The following is an 18,631-nucleotide window of genomic DNA, read 5'->3' as shown; positions in this document are numbered from 1 at the left end:
AAAATTTGGATCTGCTCTCCAGCATATATTTGAAATGCAATGCTTAGTTGAATTAGGGCAAAGGACTTTCAGCTGTTTGTTATGGTGTGCAGGCATGTGGTAGAGCCTTTTTTTTTGGCTGAATCCAGCTATTGTGAAAGGTAGCCTTCCTCCTCTTTCTGCAAAGATACAGAGAGGGTGTAGCAATGTCCTTCAACCAATTGCACCATATTGGAGACATCCAACCTTTATTGAAAATGTATTTTTGAAGGAAAATTACCAAATGACTGGAAGAATTCTGCTCTGTTCAACCAGGGTTATAATGCTACAGCAAATAAGAAAGATATATTTCCCCTTAGTAAAGGACACTCCAGGGGCATGTATTAATGGACCACTGGCCTAATCCTTGGGTACTTTTTGGGCTGACAGCAGAATGACTAAAGAGCCCAAATGTGCATTAGTGTCCCATGGATGACTGAATGTTCTGACACTCCCTTTTGGCGATGGGCTTGAAATACAAGCCTTCTGCTTGAATAGCAAACAAATCCACAGCCTGCTTAAAATTACTGCTTATGTATTTTACCAAATACCTATTAATATAAGGAAAAAAACCCACCCACAAAACCCCATAATGACAGAAAGAATAGATTGGCTCCATTCACAGTCTAAAAGAACAGTATGTAAACTACAGATTTTTGTATGAACACTCTCTATTAATGTTTTTTTCCTCTATAGATAAAGGCTGTTCTTTGTGAAAATGTGACCTTTTAAAGCTGTTTCTTAAAAAAGCAGAACCTTATCATATTATACAGAATATGCTTAAATAGGGCTGTTGTTTGGCGTGGAAGTACTATTTAGATTTACAGTTTATTCCTTACACACTCCCCTGGTGTAAAAGTATGAGGCTTCTCACCTCTGGGGGGTCTGGGTGTTTTGTTTCTGGCAGGACAAGGTTCTTCACCAGGACTGTGGTATGAGGAATGACAAGTTGCCTGTACCATGGAGAAAAACAAAAATAAAGGTCCTTTTTTCCCCCTCCTCTAAACTGGCATCAGTGTTTTGAAAAAGTGCATTTTTCATGTCATGTTCAGTTCACACAGACCTGCTGTGACTGCTGTTCATCAGGTACTGTTACAGGTTGGAGAAAAAATAGCAGTTCAAACTGTGTCATGGACATGGTGCTAAATTGGTTCCCATATTCCCATACTTTGGGCTAAAAGCATCTCATTATGTTAGCTAAAGCAGCTGTTTTGTTTGCTTTTTAAAATGCCTTTTGTCATAGCCTGCTCAAGGGAGATAAAGGTGAATTTAGGCATAATTTGGAGTGAAGGAAAGCCTCTTCATTGACTTCAGTGCATTTTGGATTGAGCTTTCTTCACTAAGGAAATGGAACAATTAATAACAAAGCTTTTAAGTATATATATAACACAATATAACTATGAAAATTCTTATTCTTCTCCCCTCAAGGTCCTTATCCAAGGTGTATAACATTTCTTCAGTGCTTTCCAGTGACCTGTTTGTCTTCATTTAGACAAATCAGAATTAAGTCCTGTTTATTTTCTCAATAAAATTCTGAAGAGTTTGTCTAGTTTTGTACTAAATTACTAGAGCCTTTCCCAAGCTCTTGCCTTATTTCTGATTCAAGTTCTTCTTCTGTTGCTTTTGGGGGATAGAGGGAGGCAAAAACTCTGGTTAACAATTTAAACACAGAATAGGATTTCTTCTTGTATGTCTCATGAAGAAACGAGCAAGTGTGAATAGTAAGAATGTGTTTCTCTAAAACAGTTGAATATTTCATCAGTGCTTGGGGAGTAAACTGCTCATTCATAGAGCATAGGAGATGTTGGGAAGTAAGGCTTTACTTTCTGAGGTCCCTCTGGACCTTGGTAAAAAAAATTGCAGATTTTTTATTTTTAAAATGCATAAACTGAAAAGTCATTTGAACTAGAAAATTGTACTTTTCAGTACTTTGAAAATATGTTTTCTGAAACCCCTCTGGCTTGGGTTTCTTTTTCCTTCAACAAAATCTAGTTGAAACTGGTATTCTTCCCAGTAGTTTTTTTTTTGGTTTGTTTGTTTTGACAAATAGTACATTCAAACAGAAGGAACTGTTCCACTGAAGTGCTTGAAATCAAGTGCAATCCTAGGTCATATCTTGACCTGTTCCATCTAGATAGCAGCTGCTTGTAATATAGCTGTCTTTCATCAGAAATAAATGAGGGTGGTGCTAAGGCAATGGCTTTGGCTGCAGATTCTCTTTCAAATAGCTGATTACACAAAACAAGGAAAGTTCCAAAGCAGTCTTGTTAAACAAAATGTTTGCCCTTTCAAGCTCTAATGGTACAATAAACAAAGATTATTTGGATTCCTTCCTGGAAACAGAAGGTAGAAGGAACATCTTATGTTAATGCAGTTGTCTTTAAACATGCAGACTTCTTCTGTCTAGAATATTCCTGTCTCTCTTGGGAACTTGCTCCTTTGATTTACTTGGAGGAGTTAATATCCCTAATCTGAATGAGGGATAATTTATCATGGTTTGAAATGGTTTTGCTTGGTGCGAATCCAGTCACCAGTGTCAGTCGTGATTCAGGGTAAATCTTCACTGCATACAGGGACTTCTAATGCACTGCTCACTTGGATAATATCTAGGGCATTGTGCTTTGCTGTTTCTGATTTCTGTATTGTTCTACGGTTTATAACATTGATGCAGTGATCCATGTACACATAATCTGATTTGGATTAAAACTGTGCAGCAGTCAGTAAAGGAGATACTGCTTTGGGCTGTCAAGTTTGTCAAGAATTACCCCTTTGCATGCTGTGCAGATTCTGCCCTTTGTCCCTCTGTCTGTGTAAATCCGTGATCCACACCAGTGCTAACCTGACAGAGGGTTGTCAGCACTTTGTAAAGCGATGCTGAAATAGGACAGTAACCTAGATCTTAGAATTCTTAATTGCATTTTATTCCATACATAGCCAAACATAAAATCCCACCGGGACTCGGTTTAAAATATCAGTTTTATTTTTAATTTCAAAATTGGTTGACATTTTGCTGCAGAAGAGATTGAAATGGTAAAATGAGAAGGAACGTGAGAAAATGCTGCAGGCTGACCTATCTTTTTCAGGGTCAAAATAAAAATTTTTGTTCTTCTTGTTTACTTGTTTTCAAATAAAACCGAGGGGAGCAAGTGAGAGAGCCTTAATTTTGTTTTTATTTGTCACTAAAAAAGAGAAGAGCTGTTTAATGGAGAACCTGAATAATTTAGTATTTCATTATGACTCTCCTGAGCATGGTAGCTTGATGAAGAAAGTTGTGGGTGTAATTTCCAACAACATAGAGATCAAGCTCCCATAGCCCTTTCAAAAGCAAACCAGAGCCCCTGTTGAAACTGTTTTACACTGCTTGCAAAACAAGACTGCCTCTGTGAGTGGGGCTTTGGCAGAGGTGGGCAATGCCACCCTTTGCAAACTTCTGCCAGTGCAGGATCTGTCCTTGCTGCCTTGCTGTGAGAAAGGGAGAAGCTTTTGCCCTGCTGAACTTCCCTCCCTTGGCATTATCAAGGTTTGATTCATATGGGTGTGAAAGGAAGTAAGATCTATTCAATTTGCTTGATTGCTCCTTGCATCTCCCTTGAAAGCTGGAGAATAGGTGGGGTAGTGATTTTCCCTTTCCACTGTGGTAGCCAGTGTTTAAAAACAGGGGAGTTGTTCTTCCTTGGGTCCTGGTTACTGCACTGCCTGGAAAAGTTTGCTACTGTGTAGATTGAACCAAATTATTTTTAACTGTTTCAGTTTCCTTTCTTTGCTCTTTTGTCTCATGGGCTCTGGTATTGTGACACATTTCATGACATGATCTTTTTGGAAGCTTGACAAGGGTCCAGCTGGAGCCCTTTGTGGTAGTAACCCTTCAAAATTTTGCTTTTGTCCGTGGATGTTTTTACTTCAGGTGAATGCTGCTGTTCTTAGCAATAGCTCTTGTGTGTTCTTGTGCTCTATAGCAAGAGTGTTTTAATTGCAAGTATTGCTTACAGGGTATGGGAAATCAGAAAACTAATTTCAAGTCCTAACAGCCTGATAAGTCTCAGATGAAGATATTTGCAGGAGAGGAGAGCTTTTGCCTGAAATTTTTTTATTAAAACCTCAAGTATTAAAAAAAAAAAAAAGTTTACCAAACTCTTGCATTTCTTCCTACATTGAATAATTTCACAACCTAGAATAAGAAAAGACTGCTTTCTGGTCTGCTCTTGGTCTTTCTATTTTGGCTCTTTGCCTTTGGCTGGGTTGCTGGTTTGCTGCCTCCCCAGATTTCCATGCCCTGACCATCCCAGAGACATGGGTGGTTGAGCAGGAGAGGAGGTGTTTGGGATGGACAGACACCGAGGTGGGGTTTGAGAAGTTGTCTAGAAATGAACATTTAGATTGATGCCAAGTAGGAGGAGATAAACACCTAATCCCCTTATTGTACTTATGACTGTCCTTGATTAGGTGTAAATGAGATTAAAAGTTCACTGAGGAAAGGATTTGCAGTTTTTTTATGGAGACCTGATAGTCATGTTTGGTTTTTCTTTTTTTTTTCAATTAAGTATGCACACACAGCTTTCACGTGGCACTGAATTCAGGCAGCAGGAATTTGTGCATTGTTTTCCTCATGCCTAAAGACACTAAATCCGTGAGAGGCTTTGGCTGAACACCTCTCAGGCTGACCTGTGTGTGGGTGCCATCAGGACCTGGTCTTTGCAAGCCTGCGGGAGTCAGTGTGATGGGTTGAGTAAGTTCAACACCCAGAGCTGCATGCAGGGAGGGGGAAGCTGAGCTGTGAAGAGGATACACAGGAAAAAGAGTGGAGCTGAGTGAAGCCAGTGGGGAATGCTGGCATGGTAAGCTCAAGTTTTCCCCAGGAGAATGGGAAGCTTTCAGCACTACCTCTGCTTCCTATTGAAATCTGCATTAAGATGCATAACTCCGCTCCCACTGTAATCAAAAAGGCTGATTTTTAATACATGGGAAATTCTGGACTCAATAGAACTGCTCTTGAAAAAACTGTTTGCTAGAAGAAAAAGCAAGTACAGAAGGACCCCAGCCAACTAAACAATTCACTCAAGTGGCTCTTCCAGCATTGAGACTCACTGTTTTAATTTAGTTGTAATGAAGGAAAATTTAAAGTAGTTGCCAATGCTCACCCAGCTAGAGAAATGCAGATGACTCTTTTCATTTTTCAAACTATTTATATGTGAAGCTGCCCTGGGGAGGAGTGGGAAAAACTGAAATGATGTGTCATTGCTGAAATTGTTAAACTTCACTCTTTCTACCCATTTGATTTAGTTTTTTTGTGTTTTCTATGAGTGTTTCAGCTGACTTCTGATGAACAGGTGAAGAGTTTCCCAGAAAAATCTCTGTGTCTTACAGTCATATTAATTAATTACAGCCATATGAATCTTTAGATTATTAAATCTTGACATAATTTGGATTCATTTTTTCATTTTTGTATTACTCTGGCTTAAGTTAAATAAATGATCCAAGCATCTGCTACAAAATACAGTTGTGTGCAATCATGTCCAATTGATTTGAGATATTAATAAAGCAATTTTGTATTTTATAGTACAAATTTATTTTCTTTTTTCCATCTGTGAAAGAAAATGTATTCACAGCATGATGTTGACTATATATTGGATTTTTGTCATTATATTTTTTCTCATGGGTGTTGTACCCCACATCTGAGGAGGACAGCAAGGGTCAGTGTCTGCTTCACTGGGGGCAACTTTTGCCCTTTACAGTAATCCAAAGGACTGTGGTTGGATACTGGATGTGAGATTTAAAAGCCTGTAACTTTGAAGCTATCAGTTCTACACTGTCTCACAGTACTTCATATTATCAGGTCCCAGGTCTTATATTAGTCTAGGTTTATTTTCAGTAAAAGAGAAAAATATTTCCAGTGCTGGTACAATATTACAAATTGATCAGATAAAGAGAATGATCCCACATTCTGAATCTGACAAATGCATGACTCCTGAAGTGCCTGTGAAGTTTCTTTTAAACCCCTCCGTACCATGTATGCAGGTTTGCTTATTAGTTTTAAATAGGGCACTTGGTCTTCTTATGTGGACTGCTAATTGGAGATTAGAGCATTCAGCCTTTTAGGCTGCGAGTTTAATTACGGTAATGTGTAAAATGTATCAGCAAAGCCTGTTTGCCTGTGCCAACTAAATTTGTTAACTTCACTTGGGTTCCCAGTAGGCTGCTCCGTGTCTAAGGCAAGTTCCAACAGCAATGGCATTAGCTGTCTTGGTCCAAACCCCATGAAAAGAATAAAAAATGGAAACCAGACTGGCTTTCAGTTCCTGAGAGCTGTGACCCATGCCATTAACACTGGGAGACATAAACGAAGAACCATTCATTTGAGCTATAGTCTTGTGTATGAACAGCGTGCTGCAGTCTCCAGGGCTGGCAATATGTTACACAAAACCAACGTGAAATAAAACTGGGAAACCTGAAGTAAATACAGAATCCACAGAGAAGGTCTTTGTGTGCGTGGTAAGGAAGACATGGGCTGAACTACTGGGCTGTGTGGCTGAAATAGGGGAGGTTAAGAATTACATTTTTGAGTATTGGAGAAGAAATCAGAGTATGAAGGAACGTGATGCTGAAAGCAAGCAGGAACAAAAAGAGAGCCAACTCAGGAAAGCAGGTGTGTAAAACATGGTGCTTATTAACTTTTTAAAGTTCATATTTCTAATGCTTATTTTATGTATTTCTCATTTCAGATTGCCTGTTTGGTTCCGGCTGACCAGTTTGAGTTGTACAAGAGGTTGAAGTTTGAACGAGGTGTGAACCTTTTCTGTTACTTTCTCTTTTGTCGTTGGAGGCAGCACTGTTACATATGGCAGAGACAGAGCCAGTTGAGTGAGTTAAGGAACAGAGATGCTGTCTTTGCTTTGAAATAGTTTAAGAGCATTCACTTGGTCTGTCTGTGCTCCACAGACAAATTTGAAATTCTGTGTTTCGCAGAATCAAAAAAGCAGCATCTTAATGAATTATCAGGCTTTTACTCAAGTTTGTGGGCAGCACTCTCAGATTGTGTGCCTGGGGCTCCGTTGTTCTTCCGATGGCACGTTCATCTTGTGTCCTTGAGGTGGTTTTACTGGCAGAACTTGTCAAGGTGCTAGAGGTTGGTGCAGGCCAGGGGACACAGTCCTTGTACACATCCATAGGGATCTTCAGAGCTTCTGGGGGACAGATATTCTGAAATGCAAGGTGAATTTTTGCAAGCATCCCTGCAAAATAGCTTTGCTTATGTAGAAGTCTCATGTGTGTTCATCTAGTAGAGTTTTTCTTCCCAAGGAATAGTACGTCCCCTCGTTCCTAAGGAAGGCCTACTTTGTAAAGAAGTTTGAAACTGAAGGTCTCATTGAGGCCAAGCTTTCCTATGCCCAGAGGTAACCCTCCTGCATCAAGACATGGTTCCTTGCCAAGGCTGAAGAAGAAACTTTCTAGCCAGAAAGATGAGATCCCATTCCTGGTTTTAAAGACTGTCACCAGCTTGAAAGTTTCAGCTGGAAGGTGCAGTGTTTTTCCAAGAACTCAGTGCGTGGTAGCATGCAGAGTGGTTGTGTCTGAGACTCTGCCCCACTCTGCCAGCTTCTCAAACTTTCCTTGAAAGACTGTGTGCTCTGCATGCCTGCTTAGATGCAGTGGGTTGTGTAAGACAATGCAGAGGACTATAAAAATTAGGCAAAGTAATGCACTTGAAAAGTTAATTGGATAGAAGAATATATGGGTTTTTACAGAATCTCATCTGACATGAGTCCTTGTGAATGACCACAAAGTACAAAAACAGCAAAATACTCAAATAGGCCCCAGAGTTTATGGGCAAGTGCAGATTGTAGCTATGATATTTAAGCACTCAGGTCAAAAAAGGAAAAAAAATCCCAAACCTTGCTTTAATTTTTTTATTTATTTCTCCTGTTTTACCACCTTCTTATGTATTCTTAATTCCCTTAGGAAGTCTCTCCAGTTCATAAGAGAGATTGGCTTGTCTCTCAATCGGTGGCTTGTCTGCAGTTCTAGACAATGGAAATCAGAGCTTGTTAAATCACCATATTAAAGGGTTAAGAAAAAGAGTTTCATGCAATACATTAATCTGTATTATGTAAAACCTTTTTCAACTGAGGATCTGAAACTTGGTTTCCTGGTATCTCCTCCTCTATAACTAGCCAAAGCTGAACTCATGATCTTTTGTCTAACTCACTGTACATATTTTTTTTATACTGCCTCCCACACAGAGAAGCCTGAAACTTGTCTATTTTTTAAATCCTCCTTTACTTTTCTTTCTTGCCTAAGTCTGACAAATCCTCTTCCACCTCTGCTATCTCTCTGTGATTCTAAGATCTGTCCTTGCTCCTTTATGATAAAACTGGTGTCCAAGCAGCAGACTTAGACATAGCCCTTTTGCCTTGCCTTTTGGCCTCAGCAATAAATCCAGCTTACTGATGTCTGGGAACAATGATTCCTGCTGGCTAAAGCTCTGACCTGGACGCCCAGCACTAATCCCAGCCTTAGCCAAGACCTTTTGCCTGTCCTGGATTTAGTGCTGTTCCCAAAGCTAACCTTTCTGCACTTGTCAGTGGGACTTGGCTATTAGCTTCTGCTGGCCTGGAGCTCCATTTTCAGACCTGAGCCTTACCTGGCAAAGCCTGCTTGCCCTGGTCTGACACTTTTTCTGAAACTAGCAGTAAACCTCACTGATGGCATCTGCTGGGAATGAATTCTTACCCAGAATCTGCCCAGAGACTCCTTCCTGATCTTCAAGTGATTGTTAGAGCCCTTCCAGACATTTTCCATTGTGAGATGAATTTTGAAAATTTCAATTTGGAAAATTTGGGACACCCCAACAAGGACTTATATATCCAACAGCTATTTCCCCCATCCCCCATCTGTGATAGCTGTGTTAATAGAATATATTTCTTCTCAATTTCATTGCTTTCTTTTTTTTAATGGGCCAATAATACTGTGTGAAAACATAATGAGAAGTAATTGGTATAGAATGGTGTATCTATAGACAATCATTAAATTTAATAATAGATGCGCTGACAATGTGCGATTCTCTTGTGAGTTTTGTGTTCGTAGAATGCAAATGTGTTTTTAAAAACAATCTTTTTTTGCATATATGTAACTTCTCTGCATCCAGTCAGGTCCAAGCCACACAGCTTCTGTGGACATATTTATTAGAAGAAACAAGAGTTGCTTTATGTCTGCTTAGGGTGGGGTTGATGTAGTCAACAGAAGTAAAGAAATAGAGGAAGGTAAGTGGTTAGGGCACATGCATAATGTTTGTTTCTGTGACAACTACTCAGTAGGCTGAGTGGTAGATTAAGAGAGTCTCCATGATTCAAAAGTAGTCCATTTTAAACAGAGATTTCTGTGAAATACAGTCGTAGTCTTATCCTTGCAGTGAGTACCTCTTCTGAGCCAGAAATTATTTTCTTAATAATCCACATCTCACCTGCTTGCTTGCATGTTTATAAAAACTGGCCAGATCCCTGCCCAAAACTGGCACTGTTTGGGAAGGCTTTCCTCCCTAGAGTGGAGGGAGTTGTAGCTGAACTGGCTGCAGGGGAAGTAGAGGAAAACCTTGGAAGAGAAGTGGCCCTAACCAAGAGATGGAGCAACTTGCCAGAGCAGGATGAATGCTACTTTCCTTTTTTTGGCTGTGCCCTTTTAGTTTTTTCTGGTTTCGCTTTTACTCCATGGTAAACCAAACAGTGTGAGACAGCATGGATTGCAAAACACCATCTGTAGGTTCTTTGTAAAATGGAGGAAGTGGGAGAGGAGGGAGTTTCGTCTCATGCATTACATCTTGCTGCAACAAATTCATAAAATACAGGTTTACAACCCCGCTCCCCTCCGCCCAATGATGTCAAAACCGGACATTCTTGTCTTTCACCCATAAACAGGATAGGGGAATTTAGGTTTCCAAAGCTGAATTTTCAACAGAAAACATACAGAACCTATTGTGTGAAGGATTAAATGCAATACCAAGTACTAGGCCACAGTCTTACCCAGTTCAGGGTTTCTTTTAAGAGACACCAGAGGAACCTAGAGAAATAAAGATTTCTCAGTCAGGGCAATACTTTTTAAAAGTATGTAAATATGAAAAGATACTTGTTTGACCATGGCTCTCTTCTCCCTACATATGAAGCTGAGACCTAATTTGGTTTTGCTTTCATTCAGTAGAAAGCAAAATGTTTGTTTGGTTTTGGGAGGCAAAGAAAGCATGTGTGAGACAATAAGAGAAAAGAAATGCCTGAAGGTAGATGGTAGAGGTGTTTTGCTGTAACTGCCTAAATGGTAAGTGACAACCTTTGCATGGATATAGAAATTCTCTACATCTGTTGGAGCACTCTGACACAGACTGAAAAATTACCTGACGTCAGAGCGCTGTGTACCTGTGTGTCCTGCAGCCAACAGAGAAGATGAACATCCATATGTGCTTTCAGCAGAACTTGCCAGAGAACATATATATGAGGTCCTAGTGCAGCTTTTTGTTTCAAGTTGGACAACTAATTGTATCTGCTGGAGGTACCTTGTAATGGCTTTTGCCATCTCACATTCAGGATTTCCACTGACTTTGGAGACATGCCCTCCATCTATTTATTTTCAGTGGTGGTACCAGAGAGCTCCCAGGGAAGGAGGAGGGACAAGGTAGCTCCTGCAGGCACAACAGCCCTTTTCTGGGGAGGCTCTGCAGGGTGTGAGTGTTCAGCTGCATCTCATGAAATCGAGTAGCAAATAAGAAACAGTGAATATGTCCCTGCTGGGTTTTTGTTCCCAATTCCTTGCATAAAGATTGGGAAGTGAGAGAGAGGATCAACATTTGTCATTCTCTGCCATGTGGGGATGATTGTAGCTCAGCGTCTACACCCTGAATCTTGACTCCTGTAATGATATGATACAGTGAATATGAGCTGATGATATGATACAGTGAATATGAACTGCAGTTTATAGATAGAAGAGAGTAAACAAGGCATGTGACACAAGGAAAGTGACTTGACATTAATGTAATTACAGTCCTGCTGTTTATATGGAAGTTACAGCATGGCTTGCACAGGTGGAAGATATGGAGTGGCCTAATGTTACAAAAGACACGTGCTTCTCAGCAGGCAGCAGTAAGGTTCATATTTTGAGCCTCCTTATAAAAAGGCAAGGAAAACATTCTGTGTAGTGTATTTCTATTGTTGCAATGCTTTCAGTGCAACTGCTTAGCAGACCACAAATTCAGACCTGCCTAAAGAAGAGAGGGCCCAAATGCCCATGGGCATGGGTGCGGAGCGCTTTGGCTCCCACACCCTTGTGCAGAATTGAGTGTTGTATACCTAGACACATGTCACTGGAACAGCAAGGGAACTGTATAGAGTTTTATTTCTCTCTCTGTTGCATTTCAGAAGTCCACTTGGACCCCCAGAGAACGTGGTGCCCCACAGCTGACTGCCAGACAGTGTGCCACATCGCACCGAGCGAGTCGGGAGCACCGGTGCCAGTGGAGTGCCCTGCCTGCCACCTGACCTTCTGCTCCTCCTGCAAGGAGCCCTGGCACGGGCAGCACCTGTGCCAGGAAAACCAAACTACTCCAGTACCAACCGAGCAGGGGTAAGATGGGAATCCATGATGGCCATGCAGTTTTTTGGTTCTTTTCATCATAGGGCCTCACATCAGGTTCATGGAGCAGCTTCCTTTTAGGTCCACAGCTTCAGCTCAGAGACTGATGTTTCCTAAATACCAGTCTAAATATTACTTTAAATGATAAATTTTATTTTTTAACACTTAATATTATTTGTGTACTTGTCGAGCTTGGGTTGCAACTGATGCTGCTGAAAGGTGAAACCCTTCAGAACTTTAAATCTGCCTAAAGGCTTTGTTCATATGCTAGAATTATGACCAGTGCCCTTACTAAAAAATCCAATATACCAATATTTCAGCATCCAAATTTTGCCTATCCTGTGATTAAGAAATCATCCCTACTTAATATTTATAGAATTCTCTGCATTGAAAAACCTTAACTCCTACACAGAGTGTAAATTTCACTTGGTGTGAGAAGCCTGATTTATGCTCGTTTTCCTTAACTGCAAACAACCTACAGATCAGGTTGTAAAAGTCATTAATCTGTAGAAGAGAGACTTTTGTGTTTAAATCATATCATGTCTTTGGCTATCCATCTTTGTTTTCAGAATCAGGTTGTTGAGTCATGTATTGAAAGTTTCTATCTTTTTTTTCAAGAAATGAAAGACTTAAAACCTTGAGCATTCTGCTTGCTAGAGACTCCATTGAATAGGAGTTGCCAAAAAACTCTTGCTATGGTTTTTCTTTTCTAGGTGTGATCTCTGGCTATGGCGGAGTTTAAGCCTATTTTATTCAGACTAGGACAGTGCTATGAGTTGCATAATCCAGTCCTGTTAAATGAATTGTGTAAGGTCTCTGTAACAAAGTCCTGAGTTTTAAAGCTGTAGGTGATTAATAGTGGGTGTAGTGAGTGTTGGCTTTATATAGGATAAAGGAACAAGGCAAGGGATTTTCACTTTTATATGATATTAACAGTCTTACACCTAGTAGTGAGTATACTTCAATGTATTGTTCTGAATATAAGAAGCTGAGTGCGTTAGGACAACTTTAGATGCTCTGAAAAATAAGCATGGTACACATCAGGTAGTGGACCTGAATACCAACAGTTATATTCACATCTTACTTGAATGTTTCCTTGCTTTTCTAGATTCCTTATTGGAGCAGAGACAGAGGCACCAATTAAGCAGTGCCCAGTTTGTCGAATTTATATTGAGAGAAACGAGGGCTGTGCTCAGATGATGTGCAAGAACTGCAAGCACACGTTTTGCTGGTATTGTCTACAGAACCTGGATGTAAGTGCTGCAGAAAACACACCAGGATGAAGAATAATGGGGTTAGGGTTAGTCTGAGGCCCTGCGCAAGCTGTTAGTTCATTGCTGTTCTAGCAAGTTTCTTGGCTCAATTCACCTTCTGACTCAGTTTCTTTCTCTTCTTTCACTCAGTGCTTTTAATTATATCAGTGTAGGTTTTATTTGTTCCATAAAGGGTTATAGCCATGTCCATGTTAGTTCTTTAAGGGAAACCGGACTAACATGTTGTTTTCTGGAGGTTTATTCCAGCAGTATTTTGCTCAGATTCCCTCTTCCAGTAGCTAAAAACAGTTTGGTTGAGAGTGAAGGAAATAAATGTCTTCCCCCTGTTTTAACAGCAAAGGACGCAGCCTGTCTAAAAAATGGTATGGTACTGGGTGAAGGAGATTGTTCCATGGTATGGTGGCTTAAGGGCTCCCTGCTAGGAAGGACTAGGTCTCCTTTACTAGTCACATCTATAGTGCTGTGTTTGCTGGAGAGAACGATTGGTTATTAGGCTTGTGGATAAAAACGTTGGATCATCAACATGGATTGTGAAGTGCATGTTGCTATTTCTGAAAAGTTGCAAACCAGTCTCAACTTGTGTGGACTTCAAGTATCCTAGCAGCATGAAGAGTCCTGGAAGTAATGCACTTGTATATATGGCAGCCTGCCCTTTTGGCACAGTCATCAGTAACAACTGTGAGAGAGTGAAAAGGACTTTACCAGCACTTGAAATAAAATGTTATGTGCTGTGTGGCTTTTCTTGTCTTCTTTTTTGTACTCCACAGCCAGCAAACAATGAGACTTCCTCAGTCTTCATCCTTAACTCAGCACGTTAAACAGGTTTCCCTTAGTGTTATGTCCCCTTTCTGTGTGGGTGAACGTGCTTTTTCAACACGAGTCTTAGGGCTTGCCTCAGAGTACATGCAGTACACGGTGATTGCTTAACATTGTACTGAACCAGAAGAGTGTCACATTCTTGCAGACTCTGCAGACATGCCCTTATCGAGTTTTTGTCAGTTCAAAGGGAGAAAGAGAGAAAGAAACTGTAGTAGTGTGATTCAAATGTAACTTTTCTAAATGTGTGGGGCTTACAGGACCTCCAGGCGTAGATGAAGGTAATACCTGCAAAGCCAGAGAGCAGAGCTGAAAAATGAAAGGGGAAGCAGCATCAGGTTACAGCATGATGGTTTAGGGAGGGTAAGGCAGGGCATGAGTCACCTTCTGAAGAAAAGAATGGGTAGTTTAATAAGTATTAATGGTAAAAGAGAAATGAAACAGGGTTTTTGTACTTTTTATATTTTCGTGTTAAGTCTAAGAGGGAAATGACTGTGAGTAGTTACAGCAGGAGAACAGAAGGTAGAATACTTCAGGAAGATGATTCCTTACACTGCTAGTTTTCAGAAATGCCTGTTGTTTTCAGTCACCTTTATCATAACCAAATTATAGACCAGGTACTTGTGCAATCAGTGAAACTCTTGTGCTTATGCTTTTTAAAAGTGGAGGAGGTAAGATGCCGTATGATAGCTCATGTGCCAAACATATGCCAATTTCTGAAACTGCGAGAAGTTACTCTGGGTAATTATTTAGAAGACAGGTGAACTTGTCTGCTGGCAGCTGGCAATTTCGAAGCAGTGCCAGGAAGGTTGTGTTTCCACTCTGGTCTTGAACCTCTCCCTGCAGTTCTGTAACCTGCTCTTATAGCTTCTCCTTTTGTTTTTCAGAATGATATTTTCTTGCGACATTACGACAGAGGCCCTTGCAGAAACAAGCTGGGCCATTCACGGGCTTCAGTGATGTGGAACAGAACACAGGTGTGTTCCTAGCCAGCTGGGCAGAGCTCTCATGCATGCATGAAGCAAAGAGATTTTACCCTTCAGAGAAGAACTAAGATGATTATTTTCATATTTTCTTTTTTTTTTTTTTTAACCTATGCTATCTTTATGCATGTACACATATATTTTATTTTCCATGCTGAATATGTATTTTTCACCACCCTGTCTTTCAGGTTGTGGGGATCCTCGTTGGACTAGGTATCATAGCATTGGTGACCTCCCCCTTGCTGCTTGTGGCATCTCCATGCATCATCTGTTGCATTTGCAAATCTTGCCGGAGCAAAAAGAAAAAACCCAGCCTGCCGACAACCTAAAACTCAGTGTCTTTTTGAGTCTCCATCTGTACAACATCTGTATGTGAGAAAGCACAATGCTTGTGTTTTGGTGCCATACCTACCAAATAATGCTCCCTTTTTTTTTGCCAATTCTTGGGATAAGTGCCTATTCTTTACAGGCTACTCTATCACTAACCAGTCCTGGTGGGGAAAAAGTCTAGGTTATTATGCAGTACGTATGGTGTAAGTTTTTGCTTTCTGATGAGGAAAACAGGACACCATTCAGTACTCCACACCATAAATATGATCTACCACTGAAGACTGATAGAACATTCCCATTTTCCATCAGCTGCACATGACTTGATGGTGCTGCATTACTCTGTCTTTGCAGATCCACTCATTACGGTCATGCTTGCTGTTGGTTCTTGGTGACACTCAGATTTCTCAGAAAGTTTTGGGAGAGGGAAAAGCTTGATTAGGTTCTTCTGTCTGCTAGCTTGTGTCCAGTTAAATGTGTAACATACCATTAAGAAAATATGTTTGGTAGTTTCCTGTCAATTGGCTGCCATGGCATTTCTTTCAGCATTGAAATCCATTTGATTTTTACCATTGAGCTGAACTAGAAGTTAAAAATACAACAAAACTGTTCATAAGATAGGGCTTTCTTTTGAGCAACTGGACTACCTGAGAAAGCTGCTATTTTTTCACATCAAACATGACATATCTACCATTAAGTATTAGGAATGTGCATATTTTCCTACCATTGGGCATGCCTTTTGTCAGTACCATGGGTGTAGCAAATCACAGTGAAGGTAATATTGTTAGAAAGACTGTGATAAAGTTCCCATTTGGTGCAGAGCATTGGGATCCTGGTTGTGTGTGTACAGAGTGGTGGCATGGGTGCAGATGTACCAAGTACATACGGACAGTCAGTGTATTTTTTTCAACAGTTTACATGAGGTGGCAGTAAGAACCCTGTTAAAAAGTCGTTGAAACCAGGCTAAGCCAAGCCCTCCTTCAAAACCTTATGGACCTGCTGAAGTGAGTACTTGAGAAATGCTGTGTAAATGTGAGCTCCATCCATTGGTGGGGGTATTTCTTTTGTCCTGCTCAGGGTTAACAAACTCTGTTACTGATATTTCTTAGTTACTCTAAATCTGGAAGGCTGTCATTTAATAAGTGCTTCATTTTAATTTGGTGCCTCACCACCAAACCAGTTCAGACCCTGGTATCAGTTACACCTGTATAAGTTCACTGAAAGCTCACTGAAGAGCTGGAATTACTCCAGGCTCAGTCAGGAGTAGCTGGGATCAGGCTCTACTTCCTGTAGTTTATTTCCTTAATGGATGGTGCTCCTCACAGCCGGGGCCGGTGGCGCTTTTGTTCTGGACTCCTGTCTGTGCATTCTATATCTGTGGGAACAGATACAAGTTTGCACTATGTAATTGGTTGTAATTCCAAACCCCTTTCCATAAGGGCTGTGTGCTTTGAAGGAGATGCTCATCCCGAGCATGGTGCTGGGCTCTGCCCCAGTGCGAGCACACAGCGCGGTCACCCGGAGATGCTGCCAGGGCCTCTGTGTGGGGTGTTTGGCCCAGCCTCGGGAACTCTGCCCACTTGGCAGCTGGAAATGAAACCTTTTTGCTGTTTAACTCTGCTCTCTGCTTACTGTAATAAAAATGGCAGGTGTTCTTCTTTGGAGAAAGTGTAGTCTGTTGAGCAGACTAGCAAGGACAGAGGCCTTAAATGATACTGTCTGTTTTACTTTTTAGTTGATTCCTTTTATAAATACTGTCTGACTTTGCTACCAGTCGTGGCTGGAGGGCAGGCAGTGTTTTCCAGTGTGAAAAGCTATATTTGATCCTCGGCTTTGAAGGGAAGCAGAACGGTAGACAGTACATTCTAAATACAGAGTGCAATGCAGGCAACTGCCATTTATAATAAATAAAGAATGTTTTCTGTGTGTGTTTTCTTGAAGAGCACTAATGGTAGTGCTTTGGGGTACTTGTGACAGATTAAAGTGTCCAGCCCTTGGCTTTGCACTATTTTTCTACCTACGTCTTTATGGCACTGCTGTCATTTCCATTTTATTTATAAACTTGAAGTTGCAAGTCTTACTTTAACAAAGCCTCAAGGACAAAGATGTAGGAGCTGTACAGTCTCTTTTAACCATAACCAGCATTGCAACATACCAATATCCTTTGCATGTTAAACTTTGAGGGTTTTTCATGTTTTGTGATCTTACCCATGACTGATGCATCCTTTGCTGGTCTGGTTTCTTTCCTTGTTCTCTCCCCCTTTCTGTTGGCTTGTTCTTGCTAAAATGCCTATTGGAATGAAGGTGTTGGATCTTTTTTTCATGAATACTGTTGTGTTAATGAAACTGTTAATGAGGTTCTTCCCTCTGTTAAAGAAACACAGCTGAAGGCAGCTCTCTTGCACCAGTTTAGGTGCCTGGCAGGTGTACCAAAACTGGTATAAATTAATCATGCAGGAGTTAACTGGCAGTCTCAGTGCCAGTCCAGGCATCCAAGAAATCTAGATGTGGATTGGTAGCCCAGGCTTTTGCTGGAGGTCTTTACACTAAAACTGGATAAGGAGAGCATGAGCTATAGGCACCCCTTCCTTTGGCTGTATAGGTGCAACAAATGGACCAAGAAAGAACCTCTAGACATCTTCAGAACTTAAAGCTTTACAGCAATGATTTTCTTTAAAAGTCTGTGTCCAGTGCCCTGGTTTTTCATTGCATGGGAATACTTGAGCATGTGCATTAAGTAGACCCTGGCTTGGCTGAATCAAGCCATACCTGTGCTGAAGTGCTGGGAGCACGAAAGCCCTGTTGCTTTGTTTTCCAGAAGGCAACTATTTTGCACCAACTGGCTGTGCTCACAGAGTTTCCAGAGAAACATTTTAGCAGGAATCTTTTTACAGTGTTGGCTTTTGCCTTTGTGTTGTTTTGTTTTCGTTGTTTTAATTTTACAAGAAACGTTAAAGTTACCTTAGGGAAGATTTACTGAAAGCATGACAAATAATACTAGTAATAATTAGGGAGAATGAAAAAAATCAAGACTCTTGACTACGTCTGACTCTTCTTAATCTGTAAATCTACCCTCCTGAGCTCCATCTGTGTGATGTAGTTGGTGCACGTTACTGCTTCACTGCTCTTCCCATCTCTCTTTTTGCTCCTGTGGCAAGTGGCTGGTGTGGGGGCAGCAGCCAGGGGAGAGCTCAGGGCTGTGGCAGTGCAGGTGCCACACAGGAGCACATTGCCACCCTGGACTCATCACCAGATTATTCTTGGACCTTTACCCCCGATAGACACCTTGGGGGTTTTAGGCCTTCAATGTCACATTGAGAGCATTCACAGATGTCTCTCTGGCAGAAGTGGAAAGTACTCTGTTCCTTCTGAACCAGGCCTTATGAAAACTGGGCAGTAGGTGTTTAAAGGTCAGTTCCTAAACTTAAGAGACCAGTGTTAGAAATGTGGATTTGTACTGCATCTGGCCACAGATCTTCATAGCCACGTACCACATCACTTATCATCAGCCACTGGGTCTGTGTCAAATACAGCTGAAGATCCCATTCAGCATTCCATGTCCTTGTGTTAAAATAAGGATGATCATACCTGCTTCCAAATCCA

At 40.9% G+C, this 18,631-nt stretch overlaps 1 protein-coding gene across 5 annotated transcripts in view; it reads left to right on the top strand.

Moving 5' to 3' along the window:
* RNF144B (ring finger protein 144B) overlaps window positions 1–15,983 on the top strand; it is an 84,209-nt gene extending 68,226 nt beyond the window's left edge. For 4 of the 5 annotated variants that reach the window (XM_033071605.1, XM_033071600.2, XM_033071616.1 and 1 more), the window contains 5 exons: window positions 6,738–6,798; window positions 11,415–11,619; window positions 12,737–12,881; window positions 14,606–14,695; window positions 14,890–15,983. In XM_033071605.1, coding sequence (XP_032927496.1) covers window positions 6,738–6,798; window positions 11,415–11,619; window positions 12,737–12,881; window positions 14,606–14,695; window positions 14,890–15,030 — 642 coding nt within the window. In that variant the 3' untranslated portion in view covers window positions 15,031–15,983. The remainder of the gene's footprint in view (window positions 1–6,737; window positions 6,799–11,414; window positions 11,620–12,736; window positions 12,882–14,605; window positions 14,696–14,889) is intronic. The other variant, XM_033071626.2, reaches the window with a different exon arrangement.
* Window positions 15,984–18,631: the final 2,648 nt, after the last annotated feature.

Source organism: Catharus ustulatus, chromosome 1 (assembly GCF_009819885.2).
Source record: "Catharus ustulatus isolate bCatUst1 chromosome 1, bCatUst1.pri.v2, whole genome shotgun sequence".
NCBI lineage: Eukaryota > Metazoa > Chordata > Aves > Passeriformes > Turdidae > Catharus > Catharus ustulatus.
This window is presented reverse-complemented; position numbering and strand designations above follow the sequence as displayed.